The 22470-nt window shown below is 38.6% G+C and overlaps 1 protein-coding gene across 1 annotated transcript in view; it reads right to left on the bottom strand.

The window, feature by feature from the left end:
• The window catches only part of LOC126356113 (phosphatidylinositide phosphatase SAC2), a 374100-nt gene extending 351931 nt beyond the window's left edge, over nucleotides 1-22169 (bottom strand). Inside the window, exon 1 of the mRNA XM_050006814.1 lies at nucleotides 21925-22169. Coding sequence (XP_049862771.1) covers nucleotides 21925-22054 — 130 coding nt within the window. The 5' untranslated portion in view covers nucleotides 22055-22169. The remainder of the gene's footprint in view (nucleotides 1-21924) is intronic.
• Between the last annotated feature and the right edge of the window lie 301 nt (nucleotides 22170-22470).

The raw sequence follows: 22470 nt of genomic DNA, 5'->3' as shown, positions 1-22470 counted from the left end.
GGTAAGGTACTTCTTTCTTTATGCGGATCTCATGGGCAGCCCACTCAGAGATACACAGGACAATCTCAAAAGCAGGCAGCACGGTTGCCACTGCAGTTGATTCAGTGGGGAGAAAGAGGGGGGACACCTGCCCTCATGCGCATCCCTACCACATGTTACACATTTGGCCAGGCATCGACACGACATTCGAGTCTGGTTGAAACAATGACAATGGTAGCAGATCATTGGGCTCAGAATGTATCATCGGATTGTGTAAGTTCATAGCCTGCTTTTATCTTGGACGGAATCACCACTCAAACAAAGGTGAGAAAAAGAGCGAGCATGGGCACTAAGGACGCATCTACCTTTTTTCGTCACCTGATGGACGGCAATGACACCCTGATCAGAGAGGAACATTTGGATTCCTGCCTCGGTCAGACCATCGAGCAGCCTAGTGTAAATGCCACCATGGGTAGAGTTCTATGAGCCTCAAAATGAACAGGATAGCCATGGAAAAGTGAAGCGGCAAGCAGTTGTTGTGCTTGAGAATTAGAAGTATCTCCAGTGCCACTGCACGAAAGCATATTATACCTTTAACCTATCCTTAACTTTGCTCAATATTAGTTCTAAATAATATTTATGTGCCAAATTATGTATTATCCTGGTGGACTAAATGGGCCATTATGTAAATCAGCCACAATTTAAAACTGTTTTGTCTTCATTAAAAATTGATTGTATCACAAAGAATAGAAGTTTGTTTGCTTTTGTTGATAACTGCAATAAAATTAATGTTAGAATGATTTGGAAGGTGGTAGACCAATCAGGGTAAGAAGATGCTCACTTTAATATGATATATTATAATGAAATTTATGTAATTGTTCACAATGGTCATTTTAATGACAATTCTGTAACAAGTTATGAATTTGGCTAGTATGCTCTGGCCTCCAAGGTTAGAAATAGATGGTGCTGGAGTGCCTCGTGATCATTGATGGATCAGCAGTCGATGGAGAGGTACAAACATGAAGACTATGGACAGCGTTTGGCTGGGAGTTGGAAACAGTTTTCTAAGCAGCAGTTACAGCCACACAGATTTCACGAATGATAGAATCTGAGCAGTTGCTCGGTCTTAGCCATTGTCACACTCCTTTTGCACGTTGGTTTTTCTTGCAATTGAAGGACAATAGCTTGGTGTAAGTGATTGTGTATTGTGACAAAGTTTTTCAAATAGTAGTGCAGTTTAACTGACAAAATTTTGCTATGCTAGTTTGTTGCTCCACCTCATATCACTTTGCAACATTATGCCCAGACATTTAAATGACTTGACTGTGTCAAGCATGACACTAGTAATACTGTGTCCGAACATTACAGGTTTGTTGTTCTTACTCATCTGGACTAACATACATTTTCCCACATTTAGGGCTAGCTTCCATTCATCAAACGAACTGGAAATTTTGTTCAAGTCATTTTGTATCCTCCTACAGTCACCCAACTTCGACACCTTATCGTACAGCATGGCATCATCAGAAACAACTGCAGAATGCTGCTCACCCTGCCAGCCAAATCATTTATGTACGTAGAGAACAACAGCGGACCTATCATACTTCCCTGATGATGTAACGGCAACCAGAAAGGTCAGGGGTTTGCAGTGACGGAAAGCTAGCGGGACCCGCAGAGTGGCCCGCGAACAACAACACAATGGGCGAGGATGGACACGACCAACGAAGAACAGAACGAACAACAACAAGATCAAAACAACAGAGTCACAAGAAAACCAACAACCACATCCACTCGTACACAGAACATGAAAGTAAGTAAGTAAGCTGTCTAAGGCGAGGCGATGTGTCCAGAGATGTACACAAGATTTAGACTCACTGGTTGGGCCAGAGGCAGGTGCTTAAATACTCTACTGGGGGTGCAGCTATTGGCCACTGGAACCACGTGTTCCACTGTGGCTCCCTCACACTAAATGCGGGTCAGGAGGTGTGCGCCTCCACAGCTTAAGGGGCGATGGTGCAGAGACCTCTAAAGGTCTTCGACGTCCATGATGCCTGGGGGGGACTCAAATTCCGTAGCACACGGTACCAGACCTGGGACATTCCTGACGATATCCTTGTCTCTGATGAACACTCCCTGTTGAGGACAACATACTGGGTTCTCCTATTTAAGAAGTCTTCAAGCCACTCACATATCTGTTAATTTATTTCATATGTTCATACCTTTGTTAACAGCCTGCAATGGGGCACCATGTCAAATGCTTTCTGGAAATCTAGGAATATGGAATCTGCCTGTTGTCCTTCATCAATAGTTCTCAGTCATGTGACAAAAGGGCAAGCCAAGTTTCGCACAGGTGATGCTTTCTAAAATCATACAGATTTATGCACATAAGCTTCTCAGTCACCAGAAAGTTTATTATATTCGAACTGAGAATATGTTCAAGGATTCTGCAACAAACAGAAGTTATGGATATAGGTCTGTAATTCTGTGGGTCCATCCCTTTACCTTTCTTATATACTGGAGTCAGCTGCACTTTTTTCCAGTTGTACTTCGCGCTGGGCACAAGATTAGCAATAAATATCCGTTAAGTAAGTGGCCATGTCACAGAGAACTCTTTGTAAAATCATACTGGGTCTCCATCCGGATCTGGTAATTTATTAACTTTCAGATCCTTCAGTTGCTTCTCTATGCCAGGGATGCTTATTACTATGTTGTCCATACAGAAGTCTGTTCAATGGTCAAATGACGATATGTTTGTCCAATTTTCCTGTTTGAACAATTTCTTCAAGGTGAAATTTAAAACATTAGTTTTCGTTTTGTTATCATCAACAAAAGCAAAACGAGGATAATGGAATGTAGTCGAATTAAGTTAGGTGATGCTGAGGGAATTAGATTAGGAAATGAGACACTTAAAGTAGTAAAGGAGTTTTGCTATCTGGAGAGCAAAATAACTGATGATGGTCGAAGTAGAGAGGATATAAAATGTAGACTGGCATTGCCAAAGAATGTGTTTCTGAAGTAGAGAAATTTGTTAACATCGAGTATAGATTTAAGTGTCAGGAAGTCTTTTCTGAAAGTATTTGTATGGAGTGTAGCCATGTATGGAAGTTAAACATGTACGATAAATAGTTTGGACAAGAAGAGAATAGAAGCTTTTGAAATGTGGTGCTAAAGAAGAATGCTGAAGATTAGATGGGTAGATCACATAACTAATGAGGAGGTATTGAATAGCATTGGAGAGAAGAGAAATTTGTGGCACAACTTGACTAGAAGAAGGGATAGGTTGGTAGGACATGTTCTGAGGCGTCAAGGGATCACCAGTTTAGTATTGGAGGGGAGCATTGAGAATAAAAATCGTAGAGGGAGACCAAGAGATGAATACACTAAGCAGATTCAGAAGGATGTAGGTTGCAGTAGGAACTGGGAGATGAAGAAGCTTGCACAGGAGAGAGTAGCATGGAGAGCTCCATCAAACCAGTCTCCGTACTGAAGACCACAGCAAGAACATCTTCAACTATCAAACCAGACTGGTCAACAAGGAACTGAATGGATGCCTCAGACCCACTTAGCAATTTTACATATGACCAGAATTTTCTTTGATTCTCTGTCAGATCTTTTGATAATGTATGACGTTGGTAGTAATAGTATGCTTTGTGCATAGATCTTTTCACAGACGCACCAATCTCTAACCAACCTTCTCTTGTCGTCATTTATGTGTTCCCTTTTGAAGCGGGAGTGCAACAGCCTCTGCTTTCTCGGCATCTGCCGAATTTTGTTATTAAACCATGGTGGTCTTTCCCATCCTTTATCCACTTACTGGACACACAACTCTCCATACCACAATTTACAATCTGCTTAAACTTTCAACACAACTCCTCTGCATCGATCTTCCGGGAACTAAGTGACGCCAATTCACTGTCAGAGTTGTTAATAACTGCTTATCTGATCTATCCAGCAGAAACTCTCTCCTAGCCTTCTTGACTGATTTGTTAACTTTTCGTAATCTAGCTGCTATAATGATGTCATGATCACTAAACCCCATTTCTATATCAACACTGTCTGACCTATTTGTAGCTACAAGGTCTAAGATGTTTCCATTGCATATGAGCTGCCGAACTAGCTGCTCGAGACAATTTTCAGAAAACATATTTAAAAGTATTTCGCATGTCTGTCTGTCTGTACACCTCCCCCCCCCCCCCTTTCCCGAATGAATGCATAGAAATCTCAGTCTATACTCAGCAGGTTAAAGTCGGCTCCAAGTGGTATTTCAAGATATGAGTATTTACATGCTATTAACCATAAACTGTCTTTGAATGACTATAGAACTGTCACAGCAGAATTGGGTGGCCAGTAAATACACCCAACAATTAACTTGTAACAACAACAATTAAATATTTTCACCCACACCTGTTATACATGACCAGATGACTTCAAAGTCACACTCGACTTCAACCTCAAGAAAGACAATATTTTTGTCAACTGCAATGAACACTCCCAGTCCTATGGCCTCTTATCTGTCTTTCCGATATACATTCCAAGGCTCACTAAATATCTCAGAGCTTTCCACTTTGGGTCTCAGCCAGCTCTCAGTCCCAATAAAAATTTGACAATGAGGACTTTCCTGGAGGGCAGTACATATTTCCATCATAAGTGCAGTTGTGAATAATATGTTCTAGGAAATGTTTGGAGAACACATTTTGCATTGTTTTGCAAAATTTCTTATCACATCTATCACTTACAGAAACAGAATTATCCTGATCGACTGTCAGGTGACTACAATCTCTTTCAGTGATTTAGTTAGTTATGTATTTATCAGGTTTTGAGAAGCCTTTGGTCCAAAGCTACATGACCACAGAACAAGTCAGTACATAGTCTACCGGAAGGTTGTAAAACGATTTCAGCATTTTGGGTGGGGCATTTGTACTAGCATTTGTGTGTTTTACATTTAGGAATCATAAGTTATTTGAAGTTAAGTTACTGTTTTAAGCAACAAAACAACTCTCTTAATTCCAACAAATCTAGTGTTCAGATATTCATATTGAACTGTCTGCAATGTAAAAAATAAAACCAAGGTTATGGGTGGACAAGAAAGTGACAGGGACAATAATTCTGCTATGTTAGAGGCCACAATATAGTCAAACCACATTCAAATGAAACTTACATTCTTCTATTAAAGAAACATGTAGCTACGAGAAAATAATGGCACCGGTAGGTCAGCACACTGCTGCACTAGTATCAATAGAAAAGCAATTTTATACTAACATGTCACGTAAAAAATGTAAAAAAAAAAGTGTGATGAAGGGCACACTGTGTATGAAGTGCAGCTTCTGTTTACATGAGAGGTGTGTGAATATAAACCTGAAGTTCGTAAATGATGACATTTGTTGGACCTGTGGCGATTGTGTGCATTACAAACGTGAAGATATTCTCAATGTGGTACACACAAAAAACGAAATTATCAAGTTATTAAATAGTGATATTGAAACCCTCAAGAAAGAAATAGCGTTCCTGAAACAAGAAAACAAAAAACTCTTAAGTGAAGAAAGTTTATGGTCTAGTGAAAACAGTGAAACAGTGGCAGAAAATAGCCACAAAAACAGTTGTACTGATATTGTTAAAAGTGATCTGAAAACCAAAAAAGCTTATTTATGACGAAACAAACATAATATCGAACTTAGAATATGTTGAAACTACAAATAAATTTATGTGGACTGCAGTCTAGTCCAAAAACAGAACACGAAACCATCAAGAAAGTGAAAAACAAGAATATAGCACTAGAAACTGTGTGCCAGTTACATCGAATAAGTTTTCAGCACTTGATTCAGCCAGCGAAACAACGAACAGTGTGAGCAAAAGTAAATGTACCGAATTCTCTGATAAAGGCCAAAACAGAACAATTCTAACACCTGGAAGCACAAAAAAGTTATTACTGTATGTGGACAGCCACAGAAAAAGCCTTTCAGTTCCCAACTCTGTACCCTTACTGTGCGTGGTGCAATGCGAAATCTGGCAACACCACCGTGTTCGCTGGATCCCCCACCACTGATTCCAACCACCGGTGTGGCTCTGCAACGGTCATTACTGGCCTGACAGCCACAAACGATGGAGCCCGTCTTCACCGTCACTGCCAGGTGTGAAATTTGTGCAGTCATCTGGTTTTTGCATGCAAGAAAGTTACCACCTGCAGAAATTCACCAGCAATTGAGTGAAGTGTATGGGGAAATGTGTATAAGCATTCAACATGTCTACAAATGGTGTAGGCAGTTTGCCAATGGCCGTATGGACATCCAAGACGAACAACGTAGCAGGAGGCTGTCGATCTCCGATGAAGTTGTGGCGAAAGTTGAGCAAATTCAGCACTAAGATCGGTGAATCACCATCCAGCAACTGGCTGCTCAAATTCCTGAGGCCTCTGAAGCTTCAATTGACAGGATATTGAATGAAAAGCTAGGCTACCACAAGGTGTGCATGCACTATGTGCCGCACATGCTTTCAGAAGTCCATAAACAGTAGTGCATTGACTGTGCTCGGAAGTGAATGTGACGAGAATAAGGAAGATTTCCTTGATCCCACTGTTACGAGGGGATGAATCGTGGTGCTATTACATTACTCCTGAAACAAAACAACAACAATCGCGCCAATGGAAACACACCGGATCGCGACCACGAAAGTAGTTTAAGCCGCAGCTGTAAGCAGGAAAAATCATGGCATCAGTGTTTTGGGACTGGCGTGGTGTACTGCTAATTGATTTTATGCCTAGAGGGAACACCATAAACTCGACAGGTTACTGTGAGACTTTGAAAAAGCTCAGACAGGCAATCCAAAATCTTCGTAGGGGAAAACACAGCAAAGCTGTAATGCTGCACCACGACAATGCCTGTCCACAAGTGTTGCAACAAATGAAGGAGTTAATCAACAAATTTGGCTGGGACATCATTGACCACCCCCCTAACAACCCCGATTTGGCACCCAGTGATTTCCATCTATTTCCGAAATTGGAGGAGCACTTACGCAGTCTACGATTCCAGATGGACAAGGAGTTGCAAGAAGTAGTTTCCAAGTTTCTCAATGGGTTGTTGTCAGCCTTCTTTGAGGTGGGAATGTAAAAGTGGATTACTCGACAGAAAAAATGCACAGAAAAAAATGGAGACTACATGGAAAAATAACTTAAGAATCAACGTTTCCAATGGTATAATCGTTTTTTCAAATAAAAAATTCCTTGTGTCTAAAAAAAATGTGTGAACCTTATTTTTGAAACAACCCTCGTACATAATGAATATTCTATATTCGCAAAAGTTAAACCCCGTAGTCAAGAATTTATCAGAAACAAACAATATAAAAAAGACGACCACATTGTAATCAGTGGCGGCGTTAACAATGTTTACAAAAACAAGTCAGTGCTCGCAGTTTACAGGAAATTATTGCCAAAAGCGTGTAACACAAATGTTATCGTAATAAACCTACCAGCGCAACATTATCTCCTGCAGTGGTCATGTGTTAACACAGAAATTGAGTGCTATAATTTACGCAGAAACTATGTACAAAACTAAATCATGTGCACTTGCTAGACATGTGCAAACTGAAACATGAAGAACATATCAAGCACGGACTTCACTTAAACAGAAATAGAAAGCTCAAGTTAGTGAACCAGATAACAGAACTTTGTAAAGAGCTGTATAAAACCATGGACCCAATCATCTTAGATTATAATCAACAAGTTTTTTAGGCTCAATTTCAAGCAACACGATTTTACTGAACTAAACCCCTTGGATTGGAAAGAACCATGTTCACATGCAGAAGAAACTGACTTGGAAGTGAGTAAATTGTCATTACAGAGCAATGTTAAAGGCTAATTCGACTGATTCAGAATACCATGTCACAAAGTGTTGTAAAATATCAGTGCCATTTAGGATAATGCATCTAAATGTGCAGTACCTTAGGAATAAACTCAATTTGCTGCAAGAATTTGTGGATGAGAATCCATCACACCTGTTAGTAATTACAGAACATGGACTAAAAGATGATGAAATTGAGTATTACAAATTAGATGGTTGTGTGTTAGCAGATAGTTATTGCAGGCAATAACACAAAGGGGGTGGGGAGGCAATATTTGTAAACGTAAAAGAACATCTTCCATTTAAGAAACTCTCATTCGTTGGATGATACTGCTAAGAATGAACAATTGAAATGGCTGCTTTTATGGTCCACATAAATACTCACTCAAGCAAGTTAGCTAAACATAAAATTATTGGTATGTACCGCCCACCAAATTCAGATGTGTTGCAATATCTTGATAGGCTTAACAGGGCAATTAGACAAACAGGCCTCACTGACCTTAGCATAGTTGGAGACTTAAATATTGATGCATACTCCTGTAGTATAACCTATTTGAAAATAACAGATACATTAAACTCATATAATCTCACAAATACAGTGAACTCTGATACTGGAGAAACGGAATCAAGCTCCAGTAAGATAGATTATGTAATAGTCAAAAATGTAAGACAATGTTAACTTTCAAAATGTTTATTTTCATTACTCAGATCACTATTGTCAAGTGTTAGAATATTTAAGGTTTGCTGTACCAACAGCAACTAAGATAATTGAGAAGAAGCAGATTCTGAATAGCACCAATATCCGCACCTTCAAAACTACGTTACCAGAGGAGAAATGGGACACTGTTTAGCAAACTAAAGGGTCAGACAACAAATGGGAAAAATTCTATAGGACAGTGCTGAAGCATTTTGATTGCTGCACCCCTCTCAAAGAAATAACCAGGATACGAACCAACTCTCCGCTTGAAAGTAATACTAGGCTGAAACACACACCTAGGCTGATTAAGTTACGGCAGAATATATATGATCTTGATTGTTTATATAAGGAAACAAAGCTACATATATTTCAGGAAAAGTACAATCAAGCCAAAAAGACTTTTAAGACAGACCTTTTACACTTGAGGAAACGGATAAACAATGATGCATTACAGCATTCAGCCAACATAGGTAAGGCATCCTGGAGACTAATCAATAAACACCGTACAGCCACCAGAAAGGGGCAGAGTGCAACAGTTAGCATTAGACACGAGGGCCATCTGGTGAAAGATCCAAATGAAGTATTCATTTATTCAATAAGCATTTTATCTGTCCATTTGACCAATCAGCCCCTATCACAGATCTACAGGCTGGCACACCAAATGATATCATTTCTGGAGGTGAATCAACAGGAAATATTTTAACAATGCAAAAGCTCAAAAACAAGCATTAATCTGGATGAGATGGTATTTCAAGTGTGGTGTTAAAGAAATGTGCCAATGAAATAACTAAACCCTTACCTATCTTTTCAACAGTAGTATTAATGAACACTCATACCCAAATGCCTTAAAAGTAAGTATAATACAGCCAGTCCATAAGAAAGGAAGTAAAGAAGTATTTTCAAATTATAGATTGATATTACTAATCCCTACCTTCAGTAAAATATCCTATCACAACTCACAACATTTTTCTCAAGACACAAAATGCTTACCAAATCACAGCATGGGTTTAAGAAAGACCTAAGCATGGGCACTGCTGTTACCAGTTTCTTGCATGAGGTATATTGCAATATAGAACAGGGTATGCACACAGCCAGAATATTCCTTGGCCTGAGCAAAGCTTTTGACTCAGTAAACCATGAGCTTCTCTTAAAAAAATGCAGGCCTACAATATCAGTGATGTATCAATGTAACTTCTATCCACCTATCTGGTGAATTGGAAACAGTGCAGCAAACTTGCACATCAAAGTGACAATAAGATCTTAACTCTTAAATCCACAAGTGAAACAGTGACTCAGGGAGTCCCTCAACACTTGGACCTTTCTCTTTTTAGTATATATTAATGACATCGTACACCCATAAACTTACACATTGTAAATTATGCTGATAACACCCCAGTTTTATTTCATGGTAAAGATGGTGAGAAACTGAAATTTTCAGCAAGTAATTGGATACTAGAATTCAGTTCATATTTTCATGCACAAGTATTAAAGGTCAACGTAAATAAATCCCAGATGCTAATATTTGCAACTGGCAGCTCGTACAACTCATGCATAAATGAGATATGTGACACAGTGACAGAGGAAGCAAACAAGTGCAAATTTCTAGGGTTCATCTGGACTCAAACCTCTGGTGGATTAGCAACATTAACGCTGTACGTAAAAAGGTCAGCAATGGTCTGTATCTTCTTGCCAACTGTCCAAAATGGTGCCGTCATCCCCCCCCCCCCCCCCCCCCCATGCTTAAAACTGTGTATTATGGAACTATCACATCTTAGCTACTGTACATAAATATTGGGTTGTGCTGCAGACATTCACCTTAACAGAGTACTATTGCTATAAAAAGGGTTACGGATTATACACGGACTAGGCTATAAAGACTCTTGCCGTGATTTTTTCAGACAATACAAGTACTTCACCATATACTCTTTGTAGCTTTATAAATTAATTACTTTTTTGTCTCTCAGAAAACTGAAGTAGCTACATATAGTGATATACATGACCACAACACGAGGTCCAAAGAGAATTATTACCAACAGAAAAACAAGATCAAAAATGACAGACCAGAGCCCATATACTAATTAATGGACTGATATGGTATAATAAACTACCAGAGTCCACGAGAAAAAGTAACAAAAAGCAATTCAAATCAAAACTAAAAGAATTCTTAATTGAAAAGTGTCTATTCACCCAACGAATTTTAAATGGTTAAGTTTAAGAGCTGTAAAATAATGTATAAAAAAATAATTGGCTATATTGATATGTGTAAGATAGTGTATTTTGACAAGCATCAATTTACTCATACAATGAAGGCTTTCACGACCCGATGTTTCAGCTGCCGTGGACCATAGCCATACAACCCGGAAGAATTCTCGGCATCAAATTACTGTTTAATCTCTACCTGCACGGCTAAGACCTAAATGTATTTTATGTTTGTAACTGTACTTGACATTTGCAAAATCCATCATATTGATGACTTAATGCAAAAATCTAACTCAATAAATAAAATAAATTACTAAATTGCGCCAATGTATTACACTGTATATGGTCTGCCGTATAGTTGTGGACAGAACAAATTGTCTGCTGTATGATTTACACAAAATATTAAATTGCTATACACAGTGCAACTATATACATACTATTCAAGCTAAACTAAAACATGTAAAAAAAACACAAACACTCACAATAAACTCAGACTGACTTTTTAAAAAGTTGCAGTCAAATGAGAACTGGCCCCTCTTGTCCATCAATGTTGGAATAAACAACTTTCTCTTCACTACAGATCTATCGTCAGTAGACTTATCCTTCACTGCAGGCCAAATCGTAAATTTTCAACTTTTTTCCATTTAAAGTAATGTTACACTTATTATCTAAATGCTTAACTTCTGCAATGTGTGACCGAGTCACAGGAGATTCTGTCCCCACCACGGGAAGAAAACCTCAACAAAATCTTAAACACTGATGTCCAACTGATCATGTTGCCCCAACTTTTAAGCAGACCTTCTTTGTTACAATAAAAATAAAGTAATGACTGCAACTTGGGAATGGGACAGACTCCAGACAATATCTGTTCCAGCATTTAAACATTTTCTGCAATTCTTTCCATGGGAACATGAATCACTCTAGTTGACTTCATGCAGTGTCTGGCTCAATCAGAAAAGTTCTCTGCAGTTTGTACATTGAAACCCTCAGATTTCACCCTGTTCCAGACAGCTCTCTTTGTAGGCCCACCTACACCAGCAGCAGCAACCTTGCCATGTGCCAAAAAAACTCCATTCTACAGACCTAATCAACGTATTTCCTAAAAATGTCATATTTTTAAGCGTGAATTTATCTTTAAACTGCCCAGCACATCCATCAGAAAATGTGTAGCTCATTAATTTGTGGATGCTTTATTTTCAACATTTTTTATGACTTCTAATGAGAATGCCCAAACTGAGAGGTTGCTATCATTTAGTTCACCACCACTACCACAACCACATACTCAGTGCCAGTATCCAACCATGCCACTGCTGTAAATATGGTATGTTGATCATGTGACCAGGAATTTTGTCTTGCAAGTAAGTATATAATTTTCTGGAAAATCAATTTGCAGAACTACAGCATTTGGTGTGGCTTTGATGTCTGAAAATGGTACGATTGTGTCTGCTTCAAAAAACAATGATAGGTGAACACTGGTAGTGTGCAATATCCTGGAGTACATCTTTCACACTACCAGCTTCAGTAACAACTGAAAGCCGTACCTCTCCTCCTTTCCATTGCTTCCAAAATAGTCTCTCATACATGTCACTTTCACCTATAAGATTAATTAGTCTTGTTGCACTGGCTTCTAACTTACAATTAATAGAACTCTGTGCCATACACTTTTCATTGTCTGTACTACAAACTAATTTAGAAACAAGTGTTTTGGTAGTATTTGGGAAATTCCTCACAAACATTTTACAAGAAACTCCATATTTGCATGGTACTTACAGATACAGACATTATATGACATTTTACATGTTGGTAAAACATGAATGCATCTGAGATCCAAAAAAAATCACTCAGCTGTAAGCTGCAGAAAGTCAGATGTAAAAAATTCACATGCTTCAATAACTTGTCAATGTTATTCTCATCTGCACATTACACTTTTCTTTGGTAATCATATCTCTAACAACCAGACAATCTCCCTCTCTTGGAAGACATCCTGAGATGTCTTCTCCTGAGAAAAAAATTTGGACTTGTGAAATAAGTTTTTTAGTATTAACTCTATTCCCATGCAGTGGTACTTCCATTCTGAAAGAAAATGAAGAAGCATCAATTTCTTGGGCAATGTTTCCTTTGTTCTACTGGCTGCCTTTCTTACAGAACTCACTGACATGCATTGTTGAACTAGTGAGTTACAGGCCTGTTATTTCTTATTCATTGTGTAGCATTGTTTTTGTTCTTTAATTTGTGAAGTGCCCAACTGTCAGTCATTGTTTTTCTTATCATTTGCCTTCCTTTCTTATAATGATTCCTTTGCTTTTCTAAATGCAGCTGATACACTTCCTCATTTTTCTTCAACTTTTCTCTAATCTTTTGGACGCTAGCCTTTGATGCCATTGTTGCTATATATTGTAATCTAAAATTTAAGAAAATATCTTTAATTGTGCTGTTTGGCAAAATAAGTGTCCAAAACATGTACCTTAATTGTAAAACAATATTTTACTTAACCTTTTTTCTGATATAGCTTCAGACATGGTAGAGAATATAGTTTGTAATGTCCCACCTATAACACAAATCTCATTCTTAAAATACTTTAATTTCACCAAGAGCATAATAGCTGAGGTTTTTTTTAATGTAAACTATCTTACTTTCACAATACTTCCTTGTACTATTACACAAATTACTTTTGGTCAAGAAAATTAAGCTTGTGACTTGTGCTCTCAAGAACAGTCCGTTGGACTACAAACAAGGTTGCAATGATACACTGTTCCAATGTTTTTGTTCAGCAGAAAAGAAAAAAAACGATAGTGGATGGTCAAATTTGTGTGTTCTACAATGAAAGTTGTGGAAAATGATAATTACATGACAAAATATATACTTTTAACCTTATTTTGCTTAAATTTGAAAACTATACGTCAATAAATGTACTTTCATTGAAATGTCCCTTTTTTCTTGGAATTGCTCATAATTGGAAAATTAAAAAACAGAAACTAAAGAATCAATAAAACATGGAAAACATTTTTTGAGAATGTATGAATGAATTACCCATTACAGAGAAAAGTTCTCAACTATTGGACATAATGTAAGGATTGTCCCACAGAAAAACTTTTCAACATAGATATGCAGACCTGGGGTTTACAAAACAACTTTTTAGGCCTACAGTTTTGCTGGAAACCTTCTGAAACATTAAACCTGCTACATTGTTGCAGCTTTCTGTACAACACGTAAGGAAGTCTTATCAAGTGCAAATCATTTTTTTTCTGGCTAATGTTCACTGAATGAATGTTGTTTTTTGTGAGTTAGTCAATATTACCAACAACAAATCCCATAAAGGGATATATCTACAGGGATGGCACAAATATAATACCAAGACATCCGAAGAACAGCCTACACAAAGTTCATGAACTGACACCACCGATCTACCTATTCTGGACTAAAAATACACTTGGTGAGTGCACACAGTTGCCCCAAAATATAATACTGTATGAAAGTACACAATGAAAGTACACAATGAAAGTACACAATGAAAGTACACAATGAAAGTACACAATGAAAGTACACAATGAAAGTACACAATGAAAGTACACAATGAAAGTACACAATGAAAGTACACAAAGTAAACAAGTCTCTGTGTTTCAGTGTCTGAGGCAGTGAAAATTACTCCTGTAGTGAAAGCAGTAGTATTCAGTATCCACACAAGATCTTGAATGTGATATTTCCAAGAAAGCTTTTTATTTACATCAGTCCTAAGAACTTGAAATAGTCAACTTCACTTATCAACCAGCTTGGTGCAACAAGACCTCACTTTTTCATGAATTATATGGTAAAAACTTCATTCATTACTTTTGTCTCTGTTAAGAATTAATCTGGTTTCTGAAAGACAAGTGTTGATGTTACACATATTTCATAACATGTCACACACAAAAAGAATGATTTTTGAATCATCTGTAATTTTTAATAGTATATCATTGATGTATAAATCGCTCCTCAGGGGACACCACCTTAATACAGCACTGTCCATGTGGGCGAGGAGGTTTATGTGGTCTGGATCCGAGGGCTATGCCGGTGGTAGCTTAGCTACCAGAAGGGTCACCCAACAGACAGGCCAAAGGGGAGGAGCCGGACAAAGTGTGTCCCACAACGGCCTATTGCTGTCCCTTTCCTATCCCAAACCTGTCCTCACCATGCCCTTTCCCTGTCATTTCCTGTTATATGTATACGACCCCAACAGCAGCGATAGCGGAGAACGAGTCTTTCGGAATGGCAAGGCTGGCAGAAGAGGCACCTTTTCTCTTTGGGTAAAAAAAAGAGTACAAATAGTGACTGTACCGCAGAAGGGTAGCTACAGACAGCGTCTGACTCATAGTGAGCAGCTGATTTTTGGCTGGGCATCCTACTGCCTATGTGGAGAGTAACAAGAAACTATCACATTACATTCCCAAGCAGTACATGGTATGTCTCTCCATGTGAAAGATTCCAGAGTTAAAATTTCCCCTCATTCGGATCTCCGGGAGGGGAACACATTAAGAGTGGACATATTTGAAAGGAAGAAGAGATATTGAAGGAAGGAAAGATAAGGTTTGAACATGGAATGTGAGGACACTGCTGCAAGCAGGAAAGCTAGAGAATGCAAAACAGGAGATGAAAAAGAACAGATTAGATGCCCTTGGTTTGTGTGAAATGAGATGGGGAGAGAATGGGGAGATAGAAAGCAGTGATTATAAGCTCTTTTACTCAGGGGAAGAAAACGGAGTAGGCATATTGATAGGGCAAAAGCTGAAAAATAGGTAACGAAGGTACAATATATTGATGGAAGAGTGATGGTGATAAGACTGAAGGGTAGTTCAAAAGATTTGGTGTCAATACAGGTGTATACGCCAACCAGCCAGCATAGAGATGAGGAAGTGGAAGAATATTATGAGAAAATTCAAGAACTCATTGAGAAAGAAAACAGAAATGCCTGCATTATCATCATGAGGGACTGGAATGCAGTGGTGGGTGAAGGAAGAGATGAAGATACAGCAGGAAATTTTGGATTAGGAATAAGAAATGAGAGAGCTTCTGTAAAGAAAATTCATTAGCTGCAGGTAACATTATCTGAACACCACAAAAGGAGATGTTACACATGAATATCACATTTGAATAGGGAAAGATATCAATTGGACTACATCCTGATACAAAAAGGGTTTAGGAACTGTTTGAAGAATGCTAAAGCTCATCCAGGAGCGGATATAAATTCAGACCACAACCTAGTAGTGGGACAAATACAAGTGAAGTTGCAAAAAAATCTGGAGAGGTAAAGCAAAAGAAAAACTAAACATAGAAAGACTCGAAGAGGGAGGAAAGGCATCAGATTTGGAAAGCAGATTTATGGAAAAATGGGAAAGAGGTAATGTTGATGAAAGTGTTAATTACACATGTATAAAAATGAGGGAAAGACTCATGGACTCTGCCAAAGTAGTAACAGGAATTAGAGTATCCCAAAGTACCAGGAAAGAATGGATAACATAACATCTTGAAAAAGATGGAGGAACAGAGAAAGTGGAAAAATGAAGAAACTGAAGAAGGCAAAAAGAGGTACAGTAAACTGAATAATGAATTAAGAAGAGAAACTGAAGAAGCAAGGGGAAAATGGATGAAACAGAAATGCAACAAATAGAAAAAATGGAGAAAGAGGGAAAGTATAAAATGATGCATAGACTGGCTAGTGAGATAGTTTTTGAATGTAAAAGAAAGAGAAATAACATGGAACTATAGACAGAGCAGATGGTACTCTAGCAGAAGAACCACAGGAGGTTTTGAACAGATGGTAAGAAATTATTGTGTGTCTGTATAAGGGGTACGAAATACAAAGCGAAATTAAGGTTGAAGAGGAGCAATATGTGCCGGAAGATGGAAAGGGATTCACCATCTTGGAAGCAGAAGTAGAAAAGGTGCTGAAGGAGGTGAAGAATAGGAAGGCATGAGGAATTGATGATTTGCCAGCAAAACTGTTGAAGAGTCCAGGAAACAAGGCAAGAAAAGAAATAGTCTACCTCTGTAATAAGATATATGACAAAGGAGAATGACCTGAGGACTTCCTTGCAACAGTTATGATACCAATAAAGAGAAAAAAACACTAAAAAATGTTAAGAGCATAAGACCATCAGACTAATTTCTCATGCAGCTAAAGTGTTTCTGAGAGTGTTGTATAGAAGGCTATATGGCAAGCTAGATACAGGAATTGCAGAGAGGAAAAGGAACAAGAGATGCTATTGTCTTAAGAACTACAGGGGAAAGATATATGGAAAAAGGTAGAGAAATCTTTGCTGTTTTTACAGATTTAGAAAAGGCTTTGGACAGTTCAGTGGAACAAGCTGATGGATACTTTGAAGAAGAAAGGAGTGGATTGGAAAGAGAGACAACTGACACAGAACCTACATTTACACCAGAAAGTAAACATAAGGATTGGAAATGAAATGACAAAAGGAAGCAGCATTGGATGAGGTATTAGACAAGGTTGTTGCCTTTCCCCACTGTTGTTTAACAAATACCTTGAAGAGATTGTGAAAGGCTTAGATGGGAAAAGGAGAATATATATTGGTGGAAAGAAAATAGAATAAGATTTGCTGATGACATGGTATTGGTGGCAGAAAGTGAGCGGACTCACAGTGAATAACATGCTGAAAGATCTGAATGAAGCTAATGTGGAATATGGGATGAAAATAAACACAGCAAAAAACAAAGAGTATGGTCATCAGTACAAGAGACAGACTGTCCAATATTAAAATAGGACAACCTACTATAAGCCAAGTAAGTGCATTTAAATATATTGGAAGCACAATAACTGAAGACTTGAGATGTCACCAGGAAGTGAAAGCTCGAATTGCCATAGCAAAGGAAGAATTCAACAGAAAGAGGAGACTATTATGTGGCAAATTAGATAAAGGTCTAAGAAAGTGTGGCACTATATGGGTCAGAAACATGTACACTGAGATGAGTGAATGAATAAAGGTTAGTAGCATTTGAGATGTGGATGTGGAGAAGAATTGAGAGAATAAGCTGGATGGAAAGAGTGAGTAATGAAAGAGTGGTGGAAAGGGTTGGTGAGAGAAGATGTCTGCTGAAGGTTGTAAGAGAAAGGGAAAAAGACCTGGCCGGGACATTCATTGAGAAGGGAGTGCTTGCTGGCAGATGCTTTGGAATGATTGGTTTTTGGGAGAAGATTGAGAGGTAGAAGGAGACACAAGATGATTGACGTCAAAGAGAAGAGGAAATTATGCAGACCTGATGATGTATATATCAAAAAAGCAACAGGCCGGAGCAAAACACAGTGGCACGCCAACCTCTCCCCAACAGTTTCCATCATTGCAGTGTCAAATCTCTTTAATGTTCATTGGCACTGAAGAACAACCTTTTGTTTCCTACTTCCCAGATATGTGAACCACTGTTGAGCTCTTCTCTTAATCCCATATGATGAATATTTCATGGCCCACACAAGCAAACACTATTGTTAAATCAAAGAAAAACTCTTTTTGTCTCAATATATTGTTTAGCCCTGATAGTGCCTCACAGGCAAAAAAAGTAAACTGCTTGTTCTGTGTATACTCCTCTCCCGAACCCACACTGCAAATCAGACAACAAATAATATGTACCAACATGTGCCACTACCTTCTTGTACATCGCCTTCTCAAAAACGGAGGTTTTTCTAGAAATTTTCTGTTACATTTGGGGCAAAGTCTGTTAATCAACTGAAGGATTCCATTTATAAATTTAGAGTCACCCTCGATACTAAGTCTTGTCCAAATATTCTCGCATGAAGCTTCAATCTTTATCTCAGTGGATTTGACTGTTATTGCGAAGAATAGGCCTCCATCATGCGTCCATTTTCGACTAGCTTTTCCATCAGATATTAACTTAGATTCAGCACAAAAATCTTACTCTATATTTCAGGTTAGTGCCAGTTTTCACAGAGCGGAGGGGGGTAGTCTTTAAAAATGAATTTTTCCCTCTGAAAATACTGCTGGTTTCTGGAAGATTCCTCACATAAAATTTTGTGCTTGACTGGAACTTGAATCTGAAACCTACCACTCTTCACAGAAGTGATGCTATGAGTGTAGATCATGAGTGGGTCGACAGAAGCGTCCGATCCCATGCGTCGGCTTTGACCCATGACGTACGGGTGTCGCCGTGTGTGACAGCACGGAGTTTGGCATGTGAGTGTGGCGTGTTTGTAGATGTCGTCGTGTTGTGGTTTGTTGTGCTCTCTGCTGGTATGTTCAGGGTTTTCGTTTGTGTAGTGTAATGGGCTGAAGTTGCTTTTGCTCATTACCCAGAATTGTTCGAGTGTCGGCTGTGTTTGTAGTGGAATTCGTTTCGGTGAGTTAACAATTTTGTGTGAAGATTAATTTAGTGTTGTTCGCTGTAGATCGTGTGGTAATTTTAGTAAAATTAATCGGTTGTTGTTTTTGTTCAGGAATGGATATGACGGATAAAATTAACAGTGCTCAGGTCAAGTGAAGTGTTCGATTCCAATGTGTGGCTGTGTATATTAATATTGGTATCGGGAAATGTTTTTGTGCTATATAGATCAAGGGAAATGTTCGATCCTAGCTTATGGGATCGGGAGCTGCTGTTGAACTATACAGGTTAACGGAAGTGTACGATTCCAGATGATATTGTGTTTAGTGGTATTTGGGTTTTTTTTTTTTAAGTCGTTTTTTTCTTGTCATTTTGTGTGGTTTTGTATGGGTGTGGGTGTCTAAATTTGTTTATATTTAGTTTGCCCCCACCCAAAAACACCCCATTTCCCGCACTTGTCCTGTTAGTGTCATTAGGCTTTTTGTGGAAAGTGTGTGTGTTAGTTTTTCGATGTATTTTCGTCCTTATAACGTGTACTTACCGACTTTATATGCCCCATATTGGAATCGTGGTTTATGGCCGTTTCCACCTTATTTGTGATGTCATGGGTCACAGCAGACGGGCGGGATCGGACGCTTCCGTATTTCCATCACGAGTACTGGGAGACTTCATACAGGTAACACAATGTAATACACATAGAAGGCAAGAAATGGCATTAAACAGTTTATCAGAACAAAAAAAGTTTGTGAAAGGGTAATCCTATAATCATGTACACACATAGTCTTCATGTGATTCAAGGAAGGATTTACTTGCAACGACACAAGTTACAAGTGTTAATGTTGAAACGACGCCATCCAAAACTCTTGAGCCAAGGGATTCAGCCTTTATTCATCACAGAAAGAGAGAATGGTTATCATCAACAGATAGATATAAACCAGAGAACTAGACACACACACGCACGCACGCACGCACGCACACACACACACACACACACACGTGTCTGTTGTGCAAATTTAACATTTATATAGATTATTTGATGAGCACCTGAGGGGGCGGGGGGGGGGGGGGGGGGGGGATGGAAATAAATAAAACCAGGCTGCAGGGGACAGTGCATACATAACATCTCTTAAGCGCTGCATATAATTCACAGCTTTCCATCTACATTGTGGTCACCAAAATCTGATTGCAGATAATGTTTAAAATCTGGTGATGTAAGCAGTGATTGCGAATGAATTGTGGAAAGCTCACGTTCAGGATCTTGTTAAAAGACTTAATGCTGCCATTTTTACTAATGGTATCTGAATTGAGTGACCATTTGACACGAAAATTAGCCTACTTTGCTTACTATCATCTGCTTACGTCATATGGTATTATATTTTGGGGTAATTCTTCCATTCTAAAAGGATATTTTGACTCAGAAATGGGCGGTTCAGGTAATAAGTGGTGTAAGTTCACAAAACTCTTGTCGACCACTGTTCACAAGTCTGGGTATTTTGACATTGGCCTGTCAATATATACATTCCTTACTGTCATTTCTTGTTAACAATATTAGATTATTCCCAAGAATAAGCAGCTTTCACTCACTTAATACTCGGCAGAAATCAAACCTGCATTTGGATCAGAATTGCTTAACTCTTGTGCACTAGACTGCAGTGTGCAGTAGACTGCTGCATCCATTTTCAATAAGCTACCTCTCAGATTCAAAAATCTTAGCAGTAATCCGCACAATTTCAAATCGAAACTGAAAAGTTTCCCCACGGACCACTCCTATTCTGACAAGGCGTACTTGAAAAATTAACCTAATTGTTGTCGTATTGTTGATTTTGTTTACTTATGGATTGGCTTTTTTCAGGTTCATAAACATTTTATTTTTATCTGTTATTACTTTTTATGTAGTAACTTCATGTACTGACATGTTCCATGACCTTTGATATTTTCTCCTCAATTTGGTCCTACAGAACTTGACATGTAAATAAAAAAAAAAGAAGCATAATTTTTAATAATGAAGTCATTAGGACTGAAGCAGCTCAGAGAGTGCAAGGAGACTCGTCATGTCCTTGTAACAGGAACCATGTTGGCATCTGTATCAAAGATATTTAGTGAAACGTGAGAATACCTGAACCCAAACTGACAGGCAGGGATGTTAATCCCCTGCCCTAAATAAAAGTTTAATGTGCTACCTATTGTGCAATCATATTCAAAAAAACAAATACAGTGATGAGTATCAAACATGCTTAACAAATTCCTCAAGAAATGAGGTGATAACTCAGCCTTCCTAAAGCATCTTCTGAACGTACCACAACAGTCCATAACATTTCATATTTTAAGTGCATATGAATCACAGTGTCACTACGCAACTCCAACTAGCAATCTTCTGAGTGCCTTACACTCTGGAACTTGGGTTACTGTACACATTCGTAACTTCTTGAGAGAACTTCCTAACGTTTATAAGCAACCATACAGCTTAGCAAACGACTATAGTGGTTATTTAAGTTGTTATTCTGCGACTTAATTTCGCAACGATTACGTTCACGGAATTCTTTAATTATCGAACTGCCGAAAAAGCGACACACATTAGGCATGCGTCAATCAATAACACTATTCGGTATCACGAGCTGCACAGCAGGAATGAGCTTAACTGAACATTAAAACATATGCGTCATTTCTGCCTCCGCAGATCCTTTCTGCCAATAAGCTCCGAGTAAACAACGACTAAGTCACAGTTCATAGGACAGGTTGTGACGCGGAGTACTAGTGATATGCACTGTGTTACGTAGATGTAATGCATCCCTCTACCATACATGGTTATTTATATGAATTCAGAAATCAATGTCAGTACCAAGTCAAACGCATCAAAGTATCACATTTTAAAATGGGAGTGGTAAACTACAATACCTGACTTTGCCTGAAAAATGCCAGTGTGACGGTTCCACCATAAGCCATATTCCCCTTTCATAAAAATGTAATACTGATCTGTGCGAAATAACTCAATGGATAAGTCATTAACTTTATATGTAGACATCATCAATATACTTTTCGTCTGTCAAACCCAAATGTCAATTACTGTGCCGCCATATTTGAAACAATGTTGGGGCGTTAGCAAAGATGTTCTTTCGCAAAGTATAAAATATAGCATTGATGTTTACTTAAGGCCCGTCCACACGCAACAATCTGTCAGCGCAAATGTCTGCGCACATCGCATCTGCGCAGACAGATCGTTGCGTATGGACAGAAGATTTGCACCAAACTGAGGTGTGTGAAAACCTGGAAGTTGGAGTTGGAGGTTTGACCGAAACCTCTCAAATCTGTGGCTTCAAACCACATCTGCGCAATCAAGTTGGAGCGTGTGGACAGGAGATCGCCGCAAATCTGGCGCGAAACAGCTGTTTGCTCAGTCTAGTGTTTGTATTTGTGCGCATAGGACATTAAAATGACTGATAC

The sequence above is a fragment of the Schistocerca gregaria genome, chromosome 3 (assembly GCF_023897955.1).
Source record: "Schistocerca gregaria isolate iqSchGreg1 chromosome 3, iqSchGreg1.2, whole genome shotgun sequence".
Classification (NCBI taxonomy): Eukaryota; Metazoa; Arthropoda; class Insecta; order Orthoptera; family Acrididae; genus Schistocerca; species Schistocerca gregaria.
Note: the sequence above shows the minus strand (reverse complement) of the source record. Positions and strands in the feature narration are given on the sequence as shown.